This window comes from Taudactylus pleione, unplaced genomic scaffold (genome assembly GCF_031769625.1).
Source record: "Taudactylus pleione unplaced genomic scaffold, aTauple2 ptg000077l, whole genome shotgun sequence".
Lineage (NCBI taxonomy): Eukaryota > Metazoa > Chordata > Amphibia > Anura > Myobatrachidae > Taudactylus > Taudactylus pleione.
This window is the reverse complement of record NW_028284479.1, coordinates 109724-127941: the sequence shown is the minus strand read 5'-3', so window position 1 is coordinate 127941 and position 18218 is coordinate 109724. Positions and strand designations below refer to the sequence as shown.

The following is an 18218-nucleotide window of genomic DNA, read 5'->3' as shown; positions in this document are numbered from 1 at the left end:
TCGCTAAAGCTGTGGGTGGTCACCCACAGCCTAGCAAGCGGCCAGGAGGCCGGCTCTGAACATAGAAGCGGCCACCCTCATTCAGAGCGAGCTCTCGCATTTTGCGAGCGGCTCTGAATGAGGTCCCCAGTGAGGAGAGAGGCAGAGAGGGCAGAGGTGAGGAGTGCTCCAGAGTGCAGGAGAGCCTGCTTCCTATCTTCTCTACCCTTTTAGAAGCCAGGTAAGTGGAGGGTGGGGCTTATATACAGTGTGTCTGTCTGTCTGTCTTGTATATAAATTATATGTGCTGGTGTGTCCCTGTCAAAACAACATACATATACACATAAATATATTCATCACATGAATTTATTAAAAACAAGTCATTTGTATTACAGTACTAGATATCAAGTAGGTTTATGATCCTATATAGCAACCAAGTATACTGAGCACAAACAGTACACCTGTTATTGCAACATGGTTCTAATAAACACACCACAATGAATCTCAGTTCTATATTATAGATGCCTGCACAAAAATATTAAGACAGTGAAAAAGGATACTAAGTAGGTATACAGTGGTGGCTCAAATTGCAAGTGTCCCATACAGATACAAAATAACTATTCACGGATTAATTGAATGTATATGCTGTGAATATTGACAGTGATTGACAGTCTGCTGCCGTTTGTGGGCGGGGAGGGGGCAGCAATGCCCTCTGTTTTCCGAAATGGAGGCATGTCGCTGCCGTTACGGGGGAGGGAAGAAGCCAGAATCTCCGTCGGCTGATGGAGATTTCCCAGCCTCTTCCTCTAAACTGCGGCGGCTGGCTGCGGGACACCATAAGTCACTGCAGTCGGCTGATGATACGCAGATTATCCGATGCTGCATTACCGTGGCCCTGATTCAGAGCCGCTCGTTAACAGCAGTACGCTCGTTGCGTTCCGATGTTGACTAACCGCGCATGCGCCGGTGTTACACTGCGCATGTGCGTATGGCAGATTGCGAGCTTATTTTGTCTCGTTCGTCAAATATCGTACAGGAAGTGACATGTCAAATGTGATTGACAGAACAGGGCGTTTTTGGGTGTTGACGGGGGAGGAGATGGAAAAACGCAGGCGTGGCGAGGCGTTTTTTGGGCGTACATACATTAACAAATGCGAACGTCAAATGTGTTCGTACCAACTCATACGTCACTTTCCCTTCAAAATGCTCGCATCAGCTTAGGGGCTGGATAACTCGACCACAGTGGCGATGGCCTTCTCCTCCGTCCCGGCACTCCACGATGTTGCATCGATTAATCACGGCTTGTCAGAAAATCAATTAGTGTTGGATTGAAAACCGGCTTGGTATGTGTTTTGAAAGCAGTTTTTTTGGATAGCACAAAACCGAACGCAGGTGGAAATCATAGCTGCTAATGTCTGGATTACACAATCAATTAGCGTACATTTGTGGTGGTGTATTTTGGCCGCAATGTGTTGTTTTTGGACTATTGTAACAATAATGTCATCATGTTTAGGTTTAGTGCCTCATTTTGTGTTTGCAAGGTGATTTTTCCTCCTTAGGTAATGTTTTAAACGTTCCTTAACGAGCCCTTTTTTTCAAATGTGTAATTTTTTAGGTTGAACGTTGTTGACTTGTGGGCCCGGATTAAATGTAACCCATTTTTACAATAATGTCAGAATACAAAGTCGTACATTTGATGTAAATTTATTGGTATCCCCAAAAAAATTAATGCACATATTTAACCAAAATATTTTTGGCAGTGTTCATTCCACAATATTTATTAATTGTGCAAACAATAAATTGTTGTTAAACGTAAATGCAAAAATTATAAACAATTCATAAGAAAGGAGAGGGAAGTTTTGGCCAGAAAGGAATATGAGGCAAGCACAGAAGGAGTGTGGGAAAAGTAGCCAATGCTGTCACCGTTTTTTCGGCCGTTTGGCTGGGGGAGGGAGGGCGCGAGACCGGGTCCGGGATGTCATCGGGCTGGCCTGTCCAGAGGCAGATGTTGTGGCCTCTGGACTAGCCACAGGGCTAGGCACATTTGGAGGATTGGCTGATGTTGTGCCCGAGGTGGAGGATCCTGATGTTCCGGCAGGAAGGGAGGTCGGCTCCACCATGTGCTGGCGAACGAGCTGCTCCAGGGCATTGGCGATGCAGATGTTGGCCCTGGTATTTTCCGCCAGGGCCTGACCAATGGTCACGTTGGCCGCAGCATTTTGCTCCAGGGCCTCAGCCACCCGTACCAGACTCGCGTCCATCCTCTGCAGAATCTCTGTATGGAAATCCGATTTAAAATTGAGTTCTGTGAGGAGGGAAACTGCCTGCGAGGGGGATTGCCCAGGACTGGCTTCTGCAGGGTCCTCAGCCGCATGTACTGGTTCATCCCCTGCAGAGCCTGACGAAATTCTGCGGCCAAGGCTCCCCTCTGGAGCAGACTCATCCGCCTGTGTCTCTGTTGGAAAAATGAGAAAAGACTCACATTAGAATCTACATATTGGCACACTAACATTTCAGAGTTGGTGACATCACAATATTTACCTGGGACAACATGAGGAGCCGCAAAGTCTGGCATGTCCGTATCCATGTTGGACACGCCAAACACCTCCACAGCCTGCACACACCCCTGTGCAAGCTCTTCTAAATCAGTCAACTCCAATGACACAGGGGTGGGACCTCCACCTGTCCCCCTTGCATGCCTAGCCCTGTCCGCCATTTTTTGTTTCAGGCGATATTTGAAGTCGCCTCATCTGTGGGTGAAAAAGGAACCATTATTTTTTATTTTATTTTGTTTTTTGTTTTAGGGTGGTCAAGTGTTTACTTACCGCCGTTTGACATCCCGGGCTAGACGGACATAATCACCCACCCTATTGACCTCAACGGCTACCTCTTCCCACATTCTCCACTTCTGGCTTGAACTCATATTCCTGTCTGCCTGTGGCAGGATGTCCACACACTTCTGAATCAAAAACTACATCTCCTTTCTTGTGAATTGTGGCTGCCTTTTCTTTTTGGCAGCTTTGCCCGGAATACTGGGCCCAGCAGCCTCTTCCATGTTATCCTCCTCACCTATTTGGGTAAATTTGGAGAATTCTCAACTTCACAACTTGCACAATATTATGTTTCTAATTAATCATTGAGTCAAAATGCCTGAAATACTTACCGCCAGACTGTTGTCCATTGTTTCCCTGGTCTGTAGCCATGTCTGAGCTCCAAACAAGAAATACACCAGAATGTTTTTTTTGTCTCGTGACGTATTTATACATGCGTCCTTATTTTGCGGCCACATCATTGATTGTGCATTCCTATGATCCCTCCTTAATTTGTGCGGGAAACGAAACACTATTTATGGCTTGGGGCGTCTTGATTCGAGGTGGCGTTTTTTGAATGTTGGAGGTTACGTTGGTTGGAGTTGATTGTTGGCTGGTGTAGGAGTTTGCGTTTTTGGAAGTAGTTTTTTTGGATATATTCGTTTTTTGATTTCCGTTCGTTTTTTTTCGGTTGTAATTTTTTTGGTCGTTTCCAGTTTTGGTAAGTTTTGGGAAGTCTAACTTTGGGTCAATTTGTGTCTCCTTCTGTTTAAGATTTTTCTCATTTTTGGTTTCCGTCATTTCATCTCTCTTAGGTTTTATTTTGGCTCTGCCCCAAAGACCTTTTGATCCGGATTCTTATATATTATCTCTTGGTAAGTTCATTTGTTAAATTGTTTTGTAAATGTTCTTGTTTGTCTTTACGCAACTTTGGTTGGCCTTACACATGTAACCTTTGTTTTTCCAAATCCGAAATCTGTGTTTATTTTTGCTGCGTTTTTTTAACTTGTATTTGCGAACTAATTAGCGCATTTTTATTACTTTCAATTGTGACTTGTCTTTGCGAACTAATTAGCGCATTTTTATTACTTTCAATTGTGACTTGTCTTTGCGAACTAATTAGCGCATTTTTATTACTTTCAATTGTGACTTGTCTTTGCGAACTAATTAGCGCATTTTTATTACTTTCAATTGTGACTTTTCTGGGCGAACTAATTAGCGCTTTGTGAAATGCTTATTCATCCTGTAAAATTGTTTGTGTTTTCTCTGCAGCATTTGTTGCTTACATTTGGCCTCAATTTGGCGTCGTGTGCGCAATGTCGTTTTGCTATTTGCCCAAATGTGTGTTTCTCCCCTTTTATGTTTGGTCTTGCTTAAAATTTGGAATCAGAAATGGCCAGCATAAAATGATGTATATTTATGTTGTGATTATTTCCAGTTTGCACATATCATGACAATACCCCGGCATGTAAGCATCAATGGATGGTATCTTCAAGCTAAGTGAATTTTTTAATTTTTTGGGGGGGTCAAAAAGCCTGACATTCAAATCTTGCCATTTCAGGTTGATCTGGGTCGGATTGTTCTGGCCATGCTCCCGGAAGCCGACCAACCTCAATCTCGTCCCAGGCGTAGGCATCGTAGGCGTGCAAGGCCCCAGATATTTCGAACACGTGTCACCCTTTTTGGAATGCCCGATGATGAGGTTTTAAGACGCTACCGTCTTCCTCCAAAAATCATCATAGACACTCTCTCATTAATAGAGAGTGATCTTGAGCGGCATATTGACAGTCCTACAGCAATACCACCACTTACGCAATTTATGGTGGTGTTACATTTCTGTGCCTCAGGATCGTTTCAAACAACGGTGGGAATAGTGGTGGGCATATCACAATCCTCCTTTTCCCGGATCCTGAGGGCAGTGATGGAGGCACTTTTCAAGCACTTCCATCATTTCATTAAAATGCCTTTGGATATGAGTCTCCTTAGTGTGGGCAAGGCCAATTTTTACCAAATAGCTGGCTTCCCACACATCATAGGGGTTGTGGATGGTACTCACATACCACTTCAGCCTCCAGCACGGCTGGAGGCAATATTTAGAAACCGGAAACACTATCACTCCCTCAATGTAATGGTGGTATGTGATGCCTCCCTCCAGATCCTGTCCCTGAATGCAAAATTACCAGGAAGTGCACATGACTCCTTCGTCATCCGGCAATCAGGGATATGGCACAAATTAACCAACCTACAAGCTGGTGATGCGTGGCTTCTGGGTAAGTGGAGACCTTTAGTACATAACAATGTTAAGCTTCATACAGAGTGATCCTGATGTTGTCTATTCTTTTTCACAGGAGACAGTGGCTACCCTTGCACGCCCTGGCTGCTCACTCCTTATTTGGCTCCCACACCAGGGCCACAAAGTGAGTATAATTCCGCACTTACAGCCACCAGGCAAGTGGTGGAGCGCTGTATCGGCCTTTTAAAAGGCCGATTCAGATGCCTCCACCGCTCTAGTGGCGAGCTCATGTATTTGCCGGATATGGTTTCGAAAATTGTGGTCCTGTGTGGGATATTTCACAACATCGCCATAAGGAGTGGTGTCCCAATGCAGCCAGAGGATGCCTTACCTGAGGATGGCCCCCCCGAGGTTGGTCGGAGGTCAGTATGTGGGGGGGCCATACGCGATGATGTGGTGGCCAGATTTTTTAGGTAATTATTGACAAAACAACAGTGTTTATACCTAATGTGGTAGGGTTTGTTTGAGAACATCTAATTATTTATTTTTATTTTCTCCATCTTCTGTTTTTTCACATAATCTTTGGCACTCCAACGATGACTACTTCCTGCTACCCTTAAAAAACCTGGATGTGGAAATTTTGGGGATATATTATGGAACCCATATTGCAACGCCATATTTGTGGAATCATGTTGGCATGGTCCTTCGTCAACCAGTTCTTGATTTGTTGTTTTTTTATTTGGTTTGGTTGGTATGTGTTGTATTTGTGATTATCACTGTGTGTTTTGTTTGTGAGTGACCACTTTGATTTTTCAGTTATGTTGTAAATAAATGTTTTGAGAGTGAAATTTTGTACCTTTTTTGGAACGTTACAAGCAAGTGTAAACAGGTTCACACACGTTACATTTGACTAAGGGATAATCCAGTACTGACGCCAGTTGAGCTAAAATGTAATATGTTTTCAGGGTCCAAACCAACACCCAAAGGAATCCTGTACAATCATTTGGCTTCGTAATATTGGCCTAAGCAGCTTGCACCCCAACTAGGAACCTGTAAAATGTAGTAATATCGAATTGTGACTACACCAAAAAAGGGAAATGAGATTGTTACTGTTAGGTGTTTCTTGTGGCTGTTTTACATAAAAATACAACACACAATCTTAGTGTCAAAAATTGGTAATCCTTGCAGGAACAGTCTACTTATGTCAGGGTAAACAATCTGTGATTTAGAAAAAACGAATGAGCCAGAACGTTACTTAGAAAATAACACTTTATTTATAAAATGGGCAAAAAACAAACAAAACTAGTCCCTAAGGAGGACCGACATATGGTCAAGGACCACCAGCACACCGATTATATTGTGGCGCATCCGGGCCACACAGGCGGCTAATTCTGCCCGACGCCTCTGTTCCTCTGTGGGTGAGAAAAGTGTGGGGATTAATACAACAATAATGAAACCACATTAAAAAACAAGCCCAAACCAAAACCCCCCCAAAAAAACAAAAAAAACCCATAATTACACCATTAAAACACATCAACCAAAAATGTTGTAGGCCAAAAATACAAGGTCAATGTACAAATTCCGACAGGTGTGATATGTGTATGTTGAAAACAGCAGTAACAGGTAAAGGCAATCGGCAAAATCCCCAAAAGTCTAGCAAAAAACCCCAAAAAAAGGAACGACACATGATTACATACAAACAGTTTGTGTCGAAAAACCCAAAGAAAAACATACCGGAAGATAAAACGCCAGCTCCGGAAGGCCCTCCATCGTCCTCCTCGGAGGTGCCTCCATTCCCCAACGATCGGGGCGGGGTAATTACCGACTACGGGGAGGGGGTAATTCGCAGAGGGGTGGTTGGAGGAGAGGGGGAATTGGGATGGAGGGGAAGGAGCCCCGAAATTTCAACCAGAGGGTCTTGAAAGGCTGGGGAGGAGTGGGGAATAGGGGAATTAGTGGTTGTGGAGTGTTGGCTGGGGGTTGGGGAGAGTGGCCGTGAGCGCCATCTGGCCGGACAATGACGGCGTAGTCTTCGCTGGGCCCCTAAAAGATGTGAAACAAATTGTGGTTAGTTTCAAAACAAATCCGCAAAAAACACCATTTTCTAATCCCCCCCCCAAAAAAGGGCCATGCAGATATGAGTACAATGAATAAATATGAACTACATGGAAAACATGGCCATGCAGATATGAGTACAATGAATAAATATGAACTACATGGAAAACATGGCCATGCAGATATGAGTACAATGAATAAATATGAACTACATGGAAAACATGGCCATGCAGATATGAGTACAATGAATAAATATGAACTACATGGAAAACATGGCCATGCAGATATGAGTACAATGAATAAATATGAACTACATGGAAAACATGGCCATGCAGATATGAGTACAATGAGTAAATATGAACTACATGGAAAACATGGCCATGAAGATATGAGTACAATGAATAAATATGAACTACATGGAAAACATGGCCATGCAGATATGAGTACAATGAATAAATATGAACTACATGGAAAACATGGCCATGCAGATATGAGTACAATGAATAAATATGAAATACAGGGAAAACATGCACACGCAGTTAGGGCCACAAAGACAAACATGAAAACCACAGTCCATAAAACTTACTTTCGGCGATCTGCATGCGAAAGCATGCCAGCAAGCGGGGCGTCCGCCGTTGCAGGTCCGACCACCTGCGCTCCAGCTGCCCGATCTGGCGGCGTGAGCCGAAGGAGCGCAGGCGGGCCCGTACCTCCGCATATGCGGAACGCTTTTCGCGGTTGGTGATGGGTGGAGGCTGGCTGGTGATCCGCCTATCCATGACCTCCGTTAGCACCAGCAGCTCGCGCCTGGTGAATGCGGAGGCTCTCATGATGGCAATGGTGTATTTGTGAAAAATCATTTTTAATAAAGTGCCCCAAAAATTTTTGATTGGCTAATGTATTTGGGTAATTAACAGGACCAATTCTATTGGTTAGTGTATGAGTCATGTGTTCGACAGGGCCAGAAATCTCTTGAGAGTTATGATAGGCTTGATGCAGTGACATGCGTAAGCAAATTTAAATAAAGAAATGAACTCCGGGAAATATGCGGGTAGAAAAACAAATAGAACAATTGTTTAATTGGGGCTAACATGTATTTTGACAATTAAAAGCGAATGTTTAAGCCGTACGTATTCTGCGGGTAAACACAAACACGGACATGAATAAAGTTTATTGCATTGTGTTACAAAAAAAAAAAAATACAATTAAGCTAATTGATATATTGATTGGCATGATACGATTGAGGGAGGTAGGCAGAATAAACGAGCAGTTAATCGAAATCTGACAGTCCAACTTCCGGGTAGTACTAGTGCGTGCGTTCCCTTCAAGCCACTTCGGGGATGTACGCTCGCTATTTGGCACGCTCGTTAGTTAGAGGAGGGGTCGCTTGAGTTTGGGGAGGATGTTTGGCTGCGAGCAAAAATACGAGCGAGTGCTTGAATTTAAATATTTTTTTACGTACGCCGAACGTACGAACGGCCACTTGCGTCCGGGTCTGAATGAGGGCCCATATCTGCAAGGGTAGCAATTGCAAAGCTGCCTGCGTGCAGCATTGCAATTACGATCCTTGCAGAAACAGGCCCACAGGGCGTAAAGCCCTGCATTATTTAGTATGTTGTATATCTTGTATTAAGTGTTAAGTGTCTAAAATAATGTCACACTTTAAAATCTTAAAGTTTCTGAGGCCTAAGATGGCCCTGAGGCCTCTTGAGGTTCAGTTCAAATCCCCGCACCAGCACTTCTAAATTTTCACATCTACAACAGGGATGTAGTTACCATCACGGCACTCTGGATGCCAGGGGTCAGTCTGCCAATTTAACGTTAAGGATCCTTTGCGTAACGTATTTCTGTTTGATCTCTGCACTATCGGAGGATGCATCTAATAATGCAGAGGTTCTCAAACTCGGTCCTCAGGACCCCACACAGTTCACGTTTTCCAGGTCACCCAGCAGGTGCACAGGTGCAGTGATTACTCACTGACACATTTTAAAAGAACCACAGGTGGAGCTAATTATTTAACTTGCGATTCTGTGAGGAAACCTGGAAAACATGCACTGTTTGGGGTCCTGAGAACCGAGTTTAAGAACCTATGATCTGAAGAAAGACACACGGCCTTACAGCATTATATAATAGATATATCTTGTATTAAGCAATTTGAGAGATATAGGGGTTTTTTCTCTTCCTCATCTTTTTATTATGTTTGTTTTATAATAATAAAAATGATTTCTACAGCTGTAATTCAACATTATTGCCTCACAACACAACCCAGAGTTCTGATCAAGGTACTATCTGTGTGGAGTTTGTATGTTTTCCACGTGTTCTCGTGTGATTGATCTGGGTGCTCTGTTTTCCTCCCACACAACAACATACTGTTAAGTTAATTGACTTCTGACCAACATTTAATCCTAGTGTGTATGTGGGTCCATGGAATATGGACTGTAAGCTCTACTGGGGCAGGGACTGATGTAAAGCACTGTGTAATATGTGTGCACTATGGGGGTGATTCAGAGTTGTACGCTGTAGGGATTTTCACACAGTTTTCCGATGTTCAGAAAACTGAACATGTGCAGGACCCTTGCTGCGCATGTGCAGATTGGTTCTTGCGTTCTTGCATGCGGCTGCAGACGACGGGTGAGTGACAGTCTGCAGCCGCTTGGGAGGGGTGGCGACGGGCTCAATTTCACAAAATGCAGACGTGACACCTCCGTTTTGTGGGAGTACAGAGGCCAGGGTCTGCGTCTTCAGATGCAGATTTCCTGGCCCCAGCAGAGGAGTTCCATCATCTATTCTGAGTAAGCTTAGACTTACTCAGATGGGTGAAGTCTGCGGCCATCGCAATGGTGATCCGATGCTTCGTCTTCTGACGCAGGACTCAGATCTGCGATGCTGGCAGGAGGCGTCTTTTGTCCTCAGACGCCTCTTGTGGCATTAGCATATTTGCACACAGCAGCTGCGTCTAAAGACATAGCATAGCATTCATATCTGAATCACTCTCTATATAAATAACTGTTATTAAATAAGAAGATTATATCAAACACTCCACAGTGCTATCCTTACTAGTTGCTGTTTTGCGGATGGCTTTGTATGTCTGCAAGGTACTCCTGGACCTCTCCACAGAGAATGTGATTCTTCCCGTACAGTTTGCGTCTGATAGCCAAACATGCAACAAGGTTTTTCTCTGATTCAATCAAGTCACCAACAGAAAATCTGAAACAATAAAATTACTGATAAATAAATATGTGTGTTTCTAATGCTTGAGATTTAAAACTGCTATCAGAGACCTTACATATACTTCCTTCCAATGCAGGAGCAGAGAGAGTTGTTTGATTGCAGGTTTATGAAAAGTCATCTTAGCAACTGCTGAGTTTGCAATGAAGTAATATATAGAGGCATATTTACCAACAACCGCTTATAAAATGCAGTTGTAGTAGGAAAATTACTCCTTAACTGGCAATGACCGCTTATATTTATTAAAGTTGGGGCACATGGACAGAGCTTCTGAAAAAGAGGTTAGGTACGCTCCCTCGGCTGATAATACAGACAGTCAGAAACCCGGCGGCGTAATCATGACGGTGGAAATCTTAACGCATGCAGCTAGGTATTCTAACTCTTCCCATAACCCTATCCCTGACCCACCTTTCCCACAGCATAACACTAACCTTCCCCTTCGTAAGCCTACCCCTAACTGCCCCCCCTTCCTCCCCACAGCCTAACCCTAACCATCTCCTCCCGCAGCCTAACCCTCCCCATAGTGCCTAACCCTAATACTCACCGTCAGGATTCTGGAGCCAGGATTCCGACTGCTATCGGGATTCTGACTACATCCCCCCAAAAAATCGCTGTATCGGCGAAAGGCTGTAAGCAAAGAGCTGCCACTATCAATTTGCTTTCGAGATTGAACCATACACGCTGCTGCGCATTTGTGGCCAAAGTCTTGCACATGCGCCAGTGGATGCCAATGGGAATGGATCTCGAGGGTTCCTCTCCGGTAACATTTGTGATGGAGTAACCCATAGGCTATTATGAGCTAACGCAGTATTCAGATGGTATCAGCTGCCAGGGACAAGTTCCAGAATGGCTTGAGATTAGTAAATTTGACAGGTTAGCAGCAACCATAGAAACCTATGGCGGCTGTGACAGATATCGGAGTACCCTGTTTCTTATGTTCCTTACATAAAAGCATTGCTCTATGGGGCTAATTCAGCAATGCACCGTATGTGCAGAACGGGTCCTGCATAACTGCACGCAGCCCCTGCTATGCCGCTGCCTGATTGACAGGCAGAGGCATTTTAAGGGGCAGTGCGGGGACGGAGATGGCTGGTGTTCCCGGAAACAAGGGCGTGTCGGCCCTGTTGACCGAGAGAGTGCATGGACGCAGTTTCCTGGCCTCGCAAGTCAGCCAGCCTGCGTAATCTGAGGCTTACTCAGATGGCCAGCGCCGTCTACCATTCCAACGGTTATCCCAGCTTGCGACCTCGGTTGCAGTGCTGGGATCGCAAATGCGTAGGTGGTGTCAGACACTTCCCGCTGCATTTACATATTTGCAAGGACAGAATTGCAGACTGCTTACGTACAGCTTTGCAATTCCGTCCTGTGCTGAATCACCCCCTATGTTCGGAATTGACACTGTGTTTTCAATAAAGAGTTATATTCATACACTATATGAAGCACACTGGGCCTGATTTAGACATCAGAGCAAATTGAACTAAAGGGCACAATTTTGTGATAAATACTGTTATGCAAGGGGGGCAGATCACATTGCCCACAATTTTTATGAAGTCCTGTGGACTCCCAGGAGCGTAAAACACCCTCCCACATCCCACCCACCTACTGAAACAGGTGTGATGGGGGTGTGATGATGTGATGCTCTGTAAATAGCATCATAACCCCTACCCAATCTGTGCTATGCCATGTCTTGTGCCATTGAATCTCGTGTACTGGACCAAATGACACAACTTGCCCACTCTGTCCCCCACAGTGGCCATTTCCATCTACCCTCCGGGAGAAGAATCAAAGGTGGCATGCTTATATGATGCAGATGCTATGTTTGTGCATGCAGGAGGAATACTGTATCATTTTGCATGTATCACACAAATACTAGGCAGTTTTATGTTTGCACTGTAATACAAACTTGAGATAGACACAACCTTTCACAATTTTAAATCAAACTGTATGTACGTATGAGTGATATGAATTTATGTTTACCTTATGGAACTCCACCAAAAACTGAATCTTTAATTTATGATATAAATAGTGCATTTTACTTGATGCAAAACTAACTTTGACTCAGCAGTGAGCACTTGTGCATGTCTCCCTCGATCTGCCAGTACAGAATCTGATAACACATGGGTGTAATAAGTTTCAGTGTAAAGTTCACTTCCTAACATAAATAATTGTTTGTTTGAAGAGGCAGCAACTCACAAAATCAGACAACTGCAATTCAGTTGGATTAATGGGTATATAAAAGGCTGTAACTTGTTTTTCCAGCCTATCCCCCTCTCATACCCACTGCTATAAAACTTGAGAAAGGCCATCTGTATATTCTGTTCCATGTCCTTGCATGTCATTTGTATGTATTATGATACCCTTAATGCATAATATAATGTCATGTAATGAATGAAGTATAATAAAAATATATATATATCATCTGCACAAATATAGATTTGAATAGCGAACATGAACTTACCTCTGGAGTCCTTGACAAAGTTTCATAGCAGCTTGTTCATAAGGCCCAGGGGTATATAAGTGGAACTGTTCAGAAGTGTTTTCAAGCACTTGATTGCACTGTTCAAAGCATGATCTGGCATTCAGGGTGGCTTTTAAACACAAGAGGCGACCTAATCAGAAAAACATTGATAATTAAACATAACTGGAACTGAATAAGACTGTGGCCCTGATTCAGAGACCATCGCGACCATCGGGCTTGCGACGAGACCCTGCGGTAGGGTCTCGCTGCCGCAAGCCCTGGAGTGCTTTTGGCTCTATCAGAGCCAAAAGCACTCCCACTGACATCACTAGTGATGTCAGTGGGGCCGGCACCAGACGGTAGGCGCTCCCATGGGAACGCCTCCGTCTGGGCAGCGACGTCCCCGGCACACCCACCAAAGGGGGCGTGCTGTCAATCACCATCGACAGCACGCCCCCTTTGGTGCGAGACCCATAACGACAGCTTGGCCGTTATTCAGGTCTCGCGCATGCGCACGACGGAGCCGCCTCCGTCGTGCGCATGGGCACTTGGGCAACATCGACCCACTTGCGAGCGCTCAGTGCTCGCGAGCGGGTCTGAATCAGGCCCTGTGAGTCATCTTATTTTGCACATGTTAAGATACTTTCCATTAAGTTGTTGGGCAATCTATGTGATAGTGTGTTGTATATAGTTCTGTCACTGTACCTGAATGTGTGAATGTTTCATTTACAAAGCACTTAGGGTTCTATTTACTAAGCAGTGTTAGGAGACAGAGTGAAAAGTGATATGGTGCCAGCCAATCAGCTCCCAACTGTCATTTTTCAAACACAGCCCATGGCAGTTAGGAGCTGATTGGCTGGCACTTTATCTCATTTCACTCTGTCTCCTAACACTGCTTAGTAAATAGACCACATAAACCACATATGCTAACACTTTTCAGGGCAGTTTGTTATGTTGCTAATACCTCTTTTCCACCAAAAACCCAGGTCCGACCTGGGTTTTGGACATGGTTCCAACCCTGGTCAGACCCATTTACACTGCACCTTTGATCTGGGTTACTCAGGTCTGCCCTGCTAAACCTGTGAGGTCATAAAAAGTGGGAGGTGACTGCTCCACAACCACCAATCAGCTAATTTTAGGCATGACCCAGGTCAGATAACATGGGTTGCACCGTTTACACTGCACCATTACCTGGGTCCATCCTGGGTCCAACCCTGATAGCTACCTGGGTTGGATTGCTGGGTCACTTGACCTGGGTTATTTTTCAGGGACCCTTTTACACTGAGCTGCGACCCGGGTAGACCCAGCATAAACCCAGGTTTTTGCTCTGGTGTAAAAGGGGTATTAGTTACAGTCATTCACAATATCTCCATGTCCATATAATGCTTCCAATTACTTTTCCCTTTATTATTTCTACAATCTTTTATATTCACCCACATAGAAGCCAGCTGTGTGTCCAGTCCATCTACCTCATAGGGCCGGCTCAAGCATGCTCTAGAATGTACCTGCATAAGGGCGCTAAGGGGAACACCACGCAGAGCACTGATTGAATCCCACTAGAAGGAGCCGTCAGTGCTGTCATATTGTATTTATAGTGCCATTATTTACACATGAAGTAAAATAGCTATATGTAATAAAAGTGAAAAATCAGTGCCCGAACACATGATGCTGCTGGGACTCGCCACTAGTCGTCCTCAACAGCTGCTAGCTGATTCCTCTTTCGGCTTCCAGTGACTGCGTGGTCCCATGTGTGTAGTGTAAAGTGAGATGAGTCCCTGCTACACAGGTTTGGGGGATATATCGGAAACATATAGGTGCAAGTAATAGTGTGTGAGGACTAAAAGGAAGTCCGGGGGGGAAATGGTGCTTGCAGTGTGCTCGGAGGATGTGGGGATATAGACAACTAAAGTCACCAGCTACATAATAGTTTACTTTCCTCTGATGCCCAAGAGAGCTGGGGTGTGCAATTTGCTTTAATGATGTCAGTGATTTCAACCGTCTCCTTAGTCCTTCCTACCATTCTTATTTTACGGTATAATTACATAATTGTGAGAGAATATGTGGCACTACTGGTGGCATATGGAGCATTATTGGAGCATACTATTAAATCTTTGGCACTACTCTGGAGGTGGGGGCATATGGAGCACAACTGTAGGGACACCTGAGACAATACTGTGGGGACAATTGAGACACTACTGTGGAGGCACATTAGACACTACTGTGGGGCCACATGAGACACTACTGTGGGGACACATGAGACACTACTGTGGGTACACATGAGACACTACTGTGGGTACACATGAGACACTACTGTGGGGACACGAGACACTACTGTGGGGACACATGAGACACTACTGTGGGGACACATGAGACACTACTGTGGGGGCACATGGGACACTACTGTGGGGACACATGAGACACTACTGTGGGGACACATGAGATACTACTGTGAGGACACATGAGACACTACTGTGGGTACACATGAGACACTACTGTGGGGACACATGAGACACTACTGTGGAGGCACATGAGACACTACTGGGGGAACACATGAGACACTACTGTGGAGGCACATGAGACACTACTGTGGGGACACATGAGACACTACTGTGGGGACACATGAGACACTACTGTGGGGACACATGAGACACTACTGTGGGGACACATGATACACTACTGTGGGGGCACATGAGACACTACTGTGGGGACACATGAGACACTACTGTGGGGGCACATGGGACACTACTGTGTGGGCACATGAGACACCACTGTGGAGACACATGAGACACTACTGTGGGGACACATGAGACAGACACTACTGTGGGGACACATGAGACACTACTGTGGGGGCACATGGGACACTACTGTGGGGGCACATGGGACACTACTATGGGGACACATGAGACACTACTGTGGGGGCACATGGGACACTACTGTATGGACACATGAGACACCACTGTGGGGACACCTGAGACACTACTGTGGGGACACATCAGACACTACTGTGGGGACACATGAGACACTACTGTGGGGACACATGAGACACTACTGTGGGGACACATGAGACACTACTGTGGGGACACATGAGACACCACTGTAAGGGGAACATGAGACACCACTGTGGGGACACATGAGACACCACTGTTGGGACACATGAGACACTACTGTGGGGACACATGAGACACTACTGTGAGGACACATGAGACACTACTGTGGGTACACATGAGACACTACTGTGGGTACACATGAGACACTACTGTGGGGACACATGAGACACTACTGTGGAGGCACATGAGACACTACTGTGGGGACACATGAGACACTACTGTGGGGGCACATGGGACACTACTGTGGAGGCACATGAGACACTACTGTGGGGACACATGAGACACTACTGTGAGGACACATGAGACACTACTGTGGGTACACATGAGACACTACTGTGAGTACACATGAGACACTACTGTGGGGACACATGAGACACTACTGTGGAGGCACATGAGACACTACTGTGGGAACACATGAGACACTACTGTGGGGACACATGAGACACTACTGTGGAGGCACATGAGACACTACTGTGGAGGCACATGAGACACTACTGTGGGGACACATGAGACACTACTGTGGGGACACATGATACACCACTGTGGAGGCACATTAGACACTACTGTGGGGACACATGAAACACTACTGTGGGGACACATGAGACACTACTGTGGGGGCACATGGGACACTACTGTGGGGACACATGAGACACTACTGTGGGGACACAAGAGACACTACTGTGGGGACACAAGAGACACTACTGTGGGGGCACATGAGACACTACTGTGGGGACACATGAGACACTACTGTGGGGGCACATGGGACACTACTGTGGGGGCACATGAGACACTACTGTGGGGACAAATGAGACACTACTGTGGGGACACATGAGACACTACTGTGGGGACACATGAGACACTACTGTGGGGACACATGAGACACTACTGTGGGGGCACATGGGACACTACTGTGGGGGCACATGGGACACTACTGTGGGGGCACATGAGACACTACTGTGGGGACACATGGGACACTACTGTGTGGACACATGAGACACCACTGTGGGGACACATGAGACACTACTGTGGGGGAACATGAGAAACTACTGTGGGGACACATGAGACACTACTGTGGGGACACATGAGACACTACTGTGGGGGCACATGGGACACTACTGTGGGGGCACATGAGACACTACTGTGGGGGCACATGGGACACTACTGTGTGGACACATGAGACACCACTGTGGGGACACATGAGACACTACTGTGGGGGCACATGAGACACTACTGTGGGGGCACATCAGACACTACTGTGGGGACACATGAGACACTACTGTGGGGACACATGAGACAGACACTACTGTGGGGACACATGAGACACTACTGTGGGGGCACATGGGACACTACTGTGGGGGCACATGAGACACTACTGTGGGGACACATGGGACACTACTGTGGGGGCACATGGGACACTACTGTGTGGACACATGAGACACCACTGTGGGGACACATGAGACACTACTGTGGGGGCACATGAGACACTACTGTGGGGACACATGATACACTACTGTGGGGGCACATGAGACACTACTGTGGGGACACATGAGACACTACTGTGGGGGCACATGGGACACTACTGTGTGGGCACATGAGACACCACTGTGGAGACACATGAGACACTACTGTGGGGACACATGAGACAGACACTACTGTGGGGACACATGAGACACTACTGTGGGGGCACATGGGACACTACTGTGGGGGCACATGGGACACTACTGTGGGGACACATGAGACACTACTGTGGGGGCACATGGGACACTACTGTGTGGACACATGAGACACCACTGTGGGGACACATGAGACACTACTGTGGGGACACATCAGACACTACTGTGGGGACACATGAGACACTACTGTGGGGACACATGAGACACCACTGTAAGGGGAACATGAGACACCACTGTGGGGACACATGAGACACCACTGTTGGGACACATGAGACACTACTGTGGGGACACATGAGACACTACTGTGGGTACACATGAGACACTACTGTGGGTACACATGAGACACTACTGTGGGGACACATGAGACACTACTGTGGGGACACATGAGACACTACTGTGGGGACACATGAGACACCACTGTAAGGGGAACATGAGACACCACTGTGGGGACACATGAGACACCACTGTTGGGACACATGAGACACTACTGTGGGGACACATGAGACACTACTGTGGGGACACATGAGACACTACTGTGGGTACACATGAGACACTACTGTGGGGACACATGAGACACTACTGTGGAGGCACATGAGAGACTACTGTGGGGACACATGAGACACTACTGTGGGGGCACATGGGAAACTACTGTGGGGACACATGAGACACTACTGT

The 18218-nt window shown here is 45.9% G+C and overlaps 1 protein-coding gene across 1 annotated transcript in view; it reads right to left on the bottom strand.

Moving 5' to 3' along the window:
- LOC148532407 (tetratricopeptide repeat protein 41-like) overlaps positions 1-18218 on the bottom strand; it is a 144948-nt gene that overhangs the window by 19103 nt on the left and 107627 nt on the right. Inside the window, exons 11-12 of the mRNA XM_088467853.1 lie at positions 12764-12914; positions 10135-10284 (exon numbers count right to left, since the gene is read on the bottom strand). Coding sequence (XP_088323979.1) covers positions 10135-10284; positions 12764-12914 — 301 coding nt within the window. The remainder of the gene's footprint in view (positions 1-10134; positions 10285-12763; positions 12915-18218) is intronic.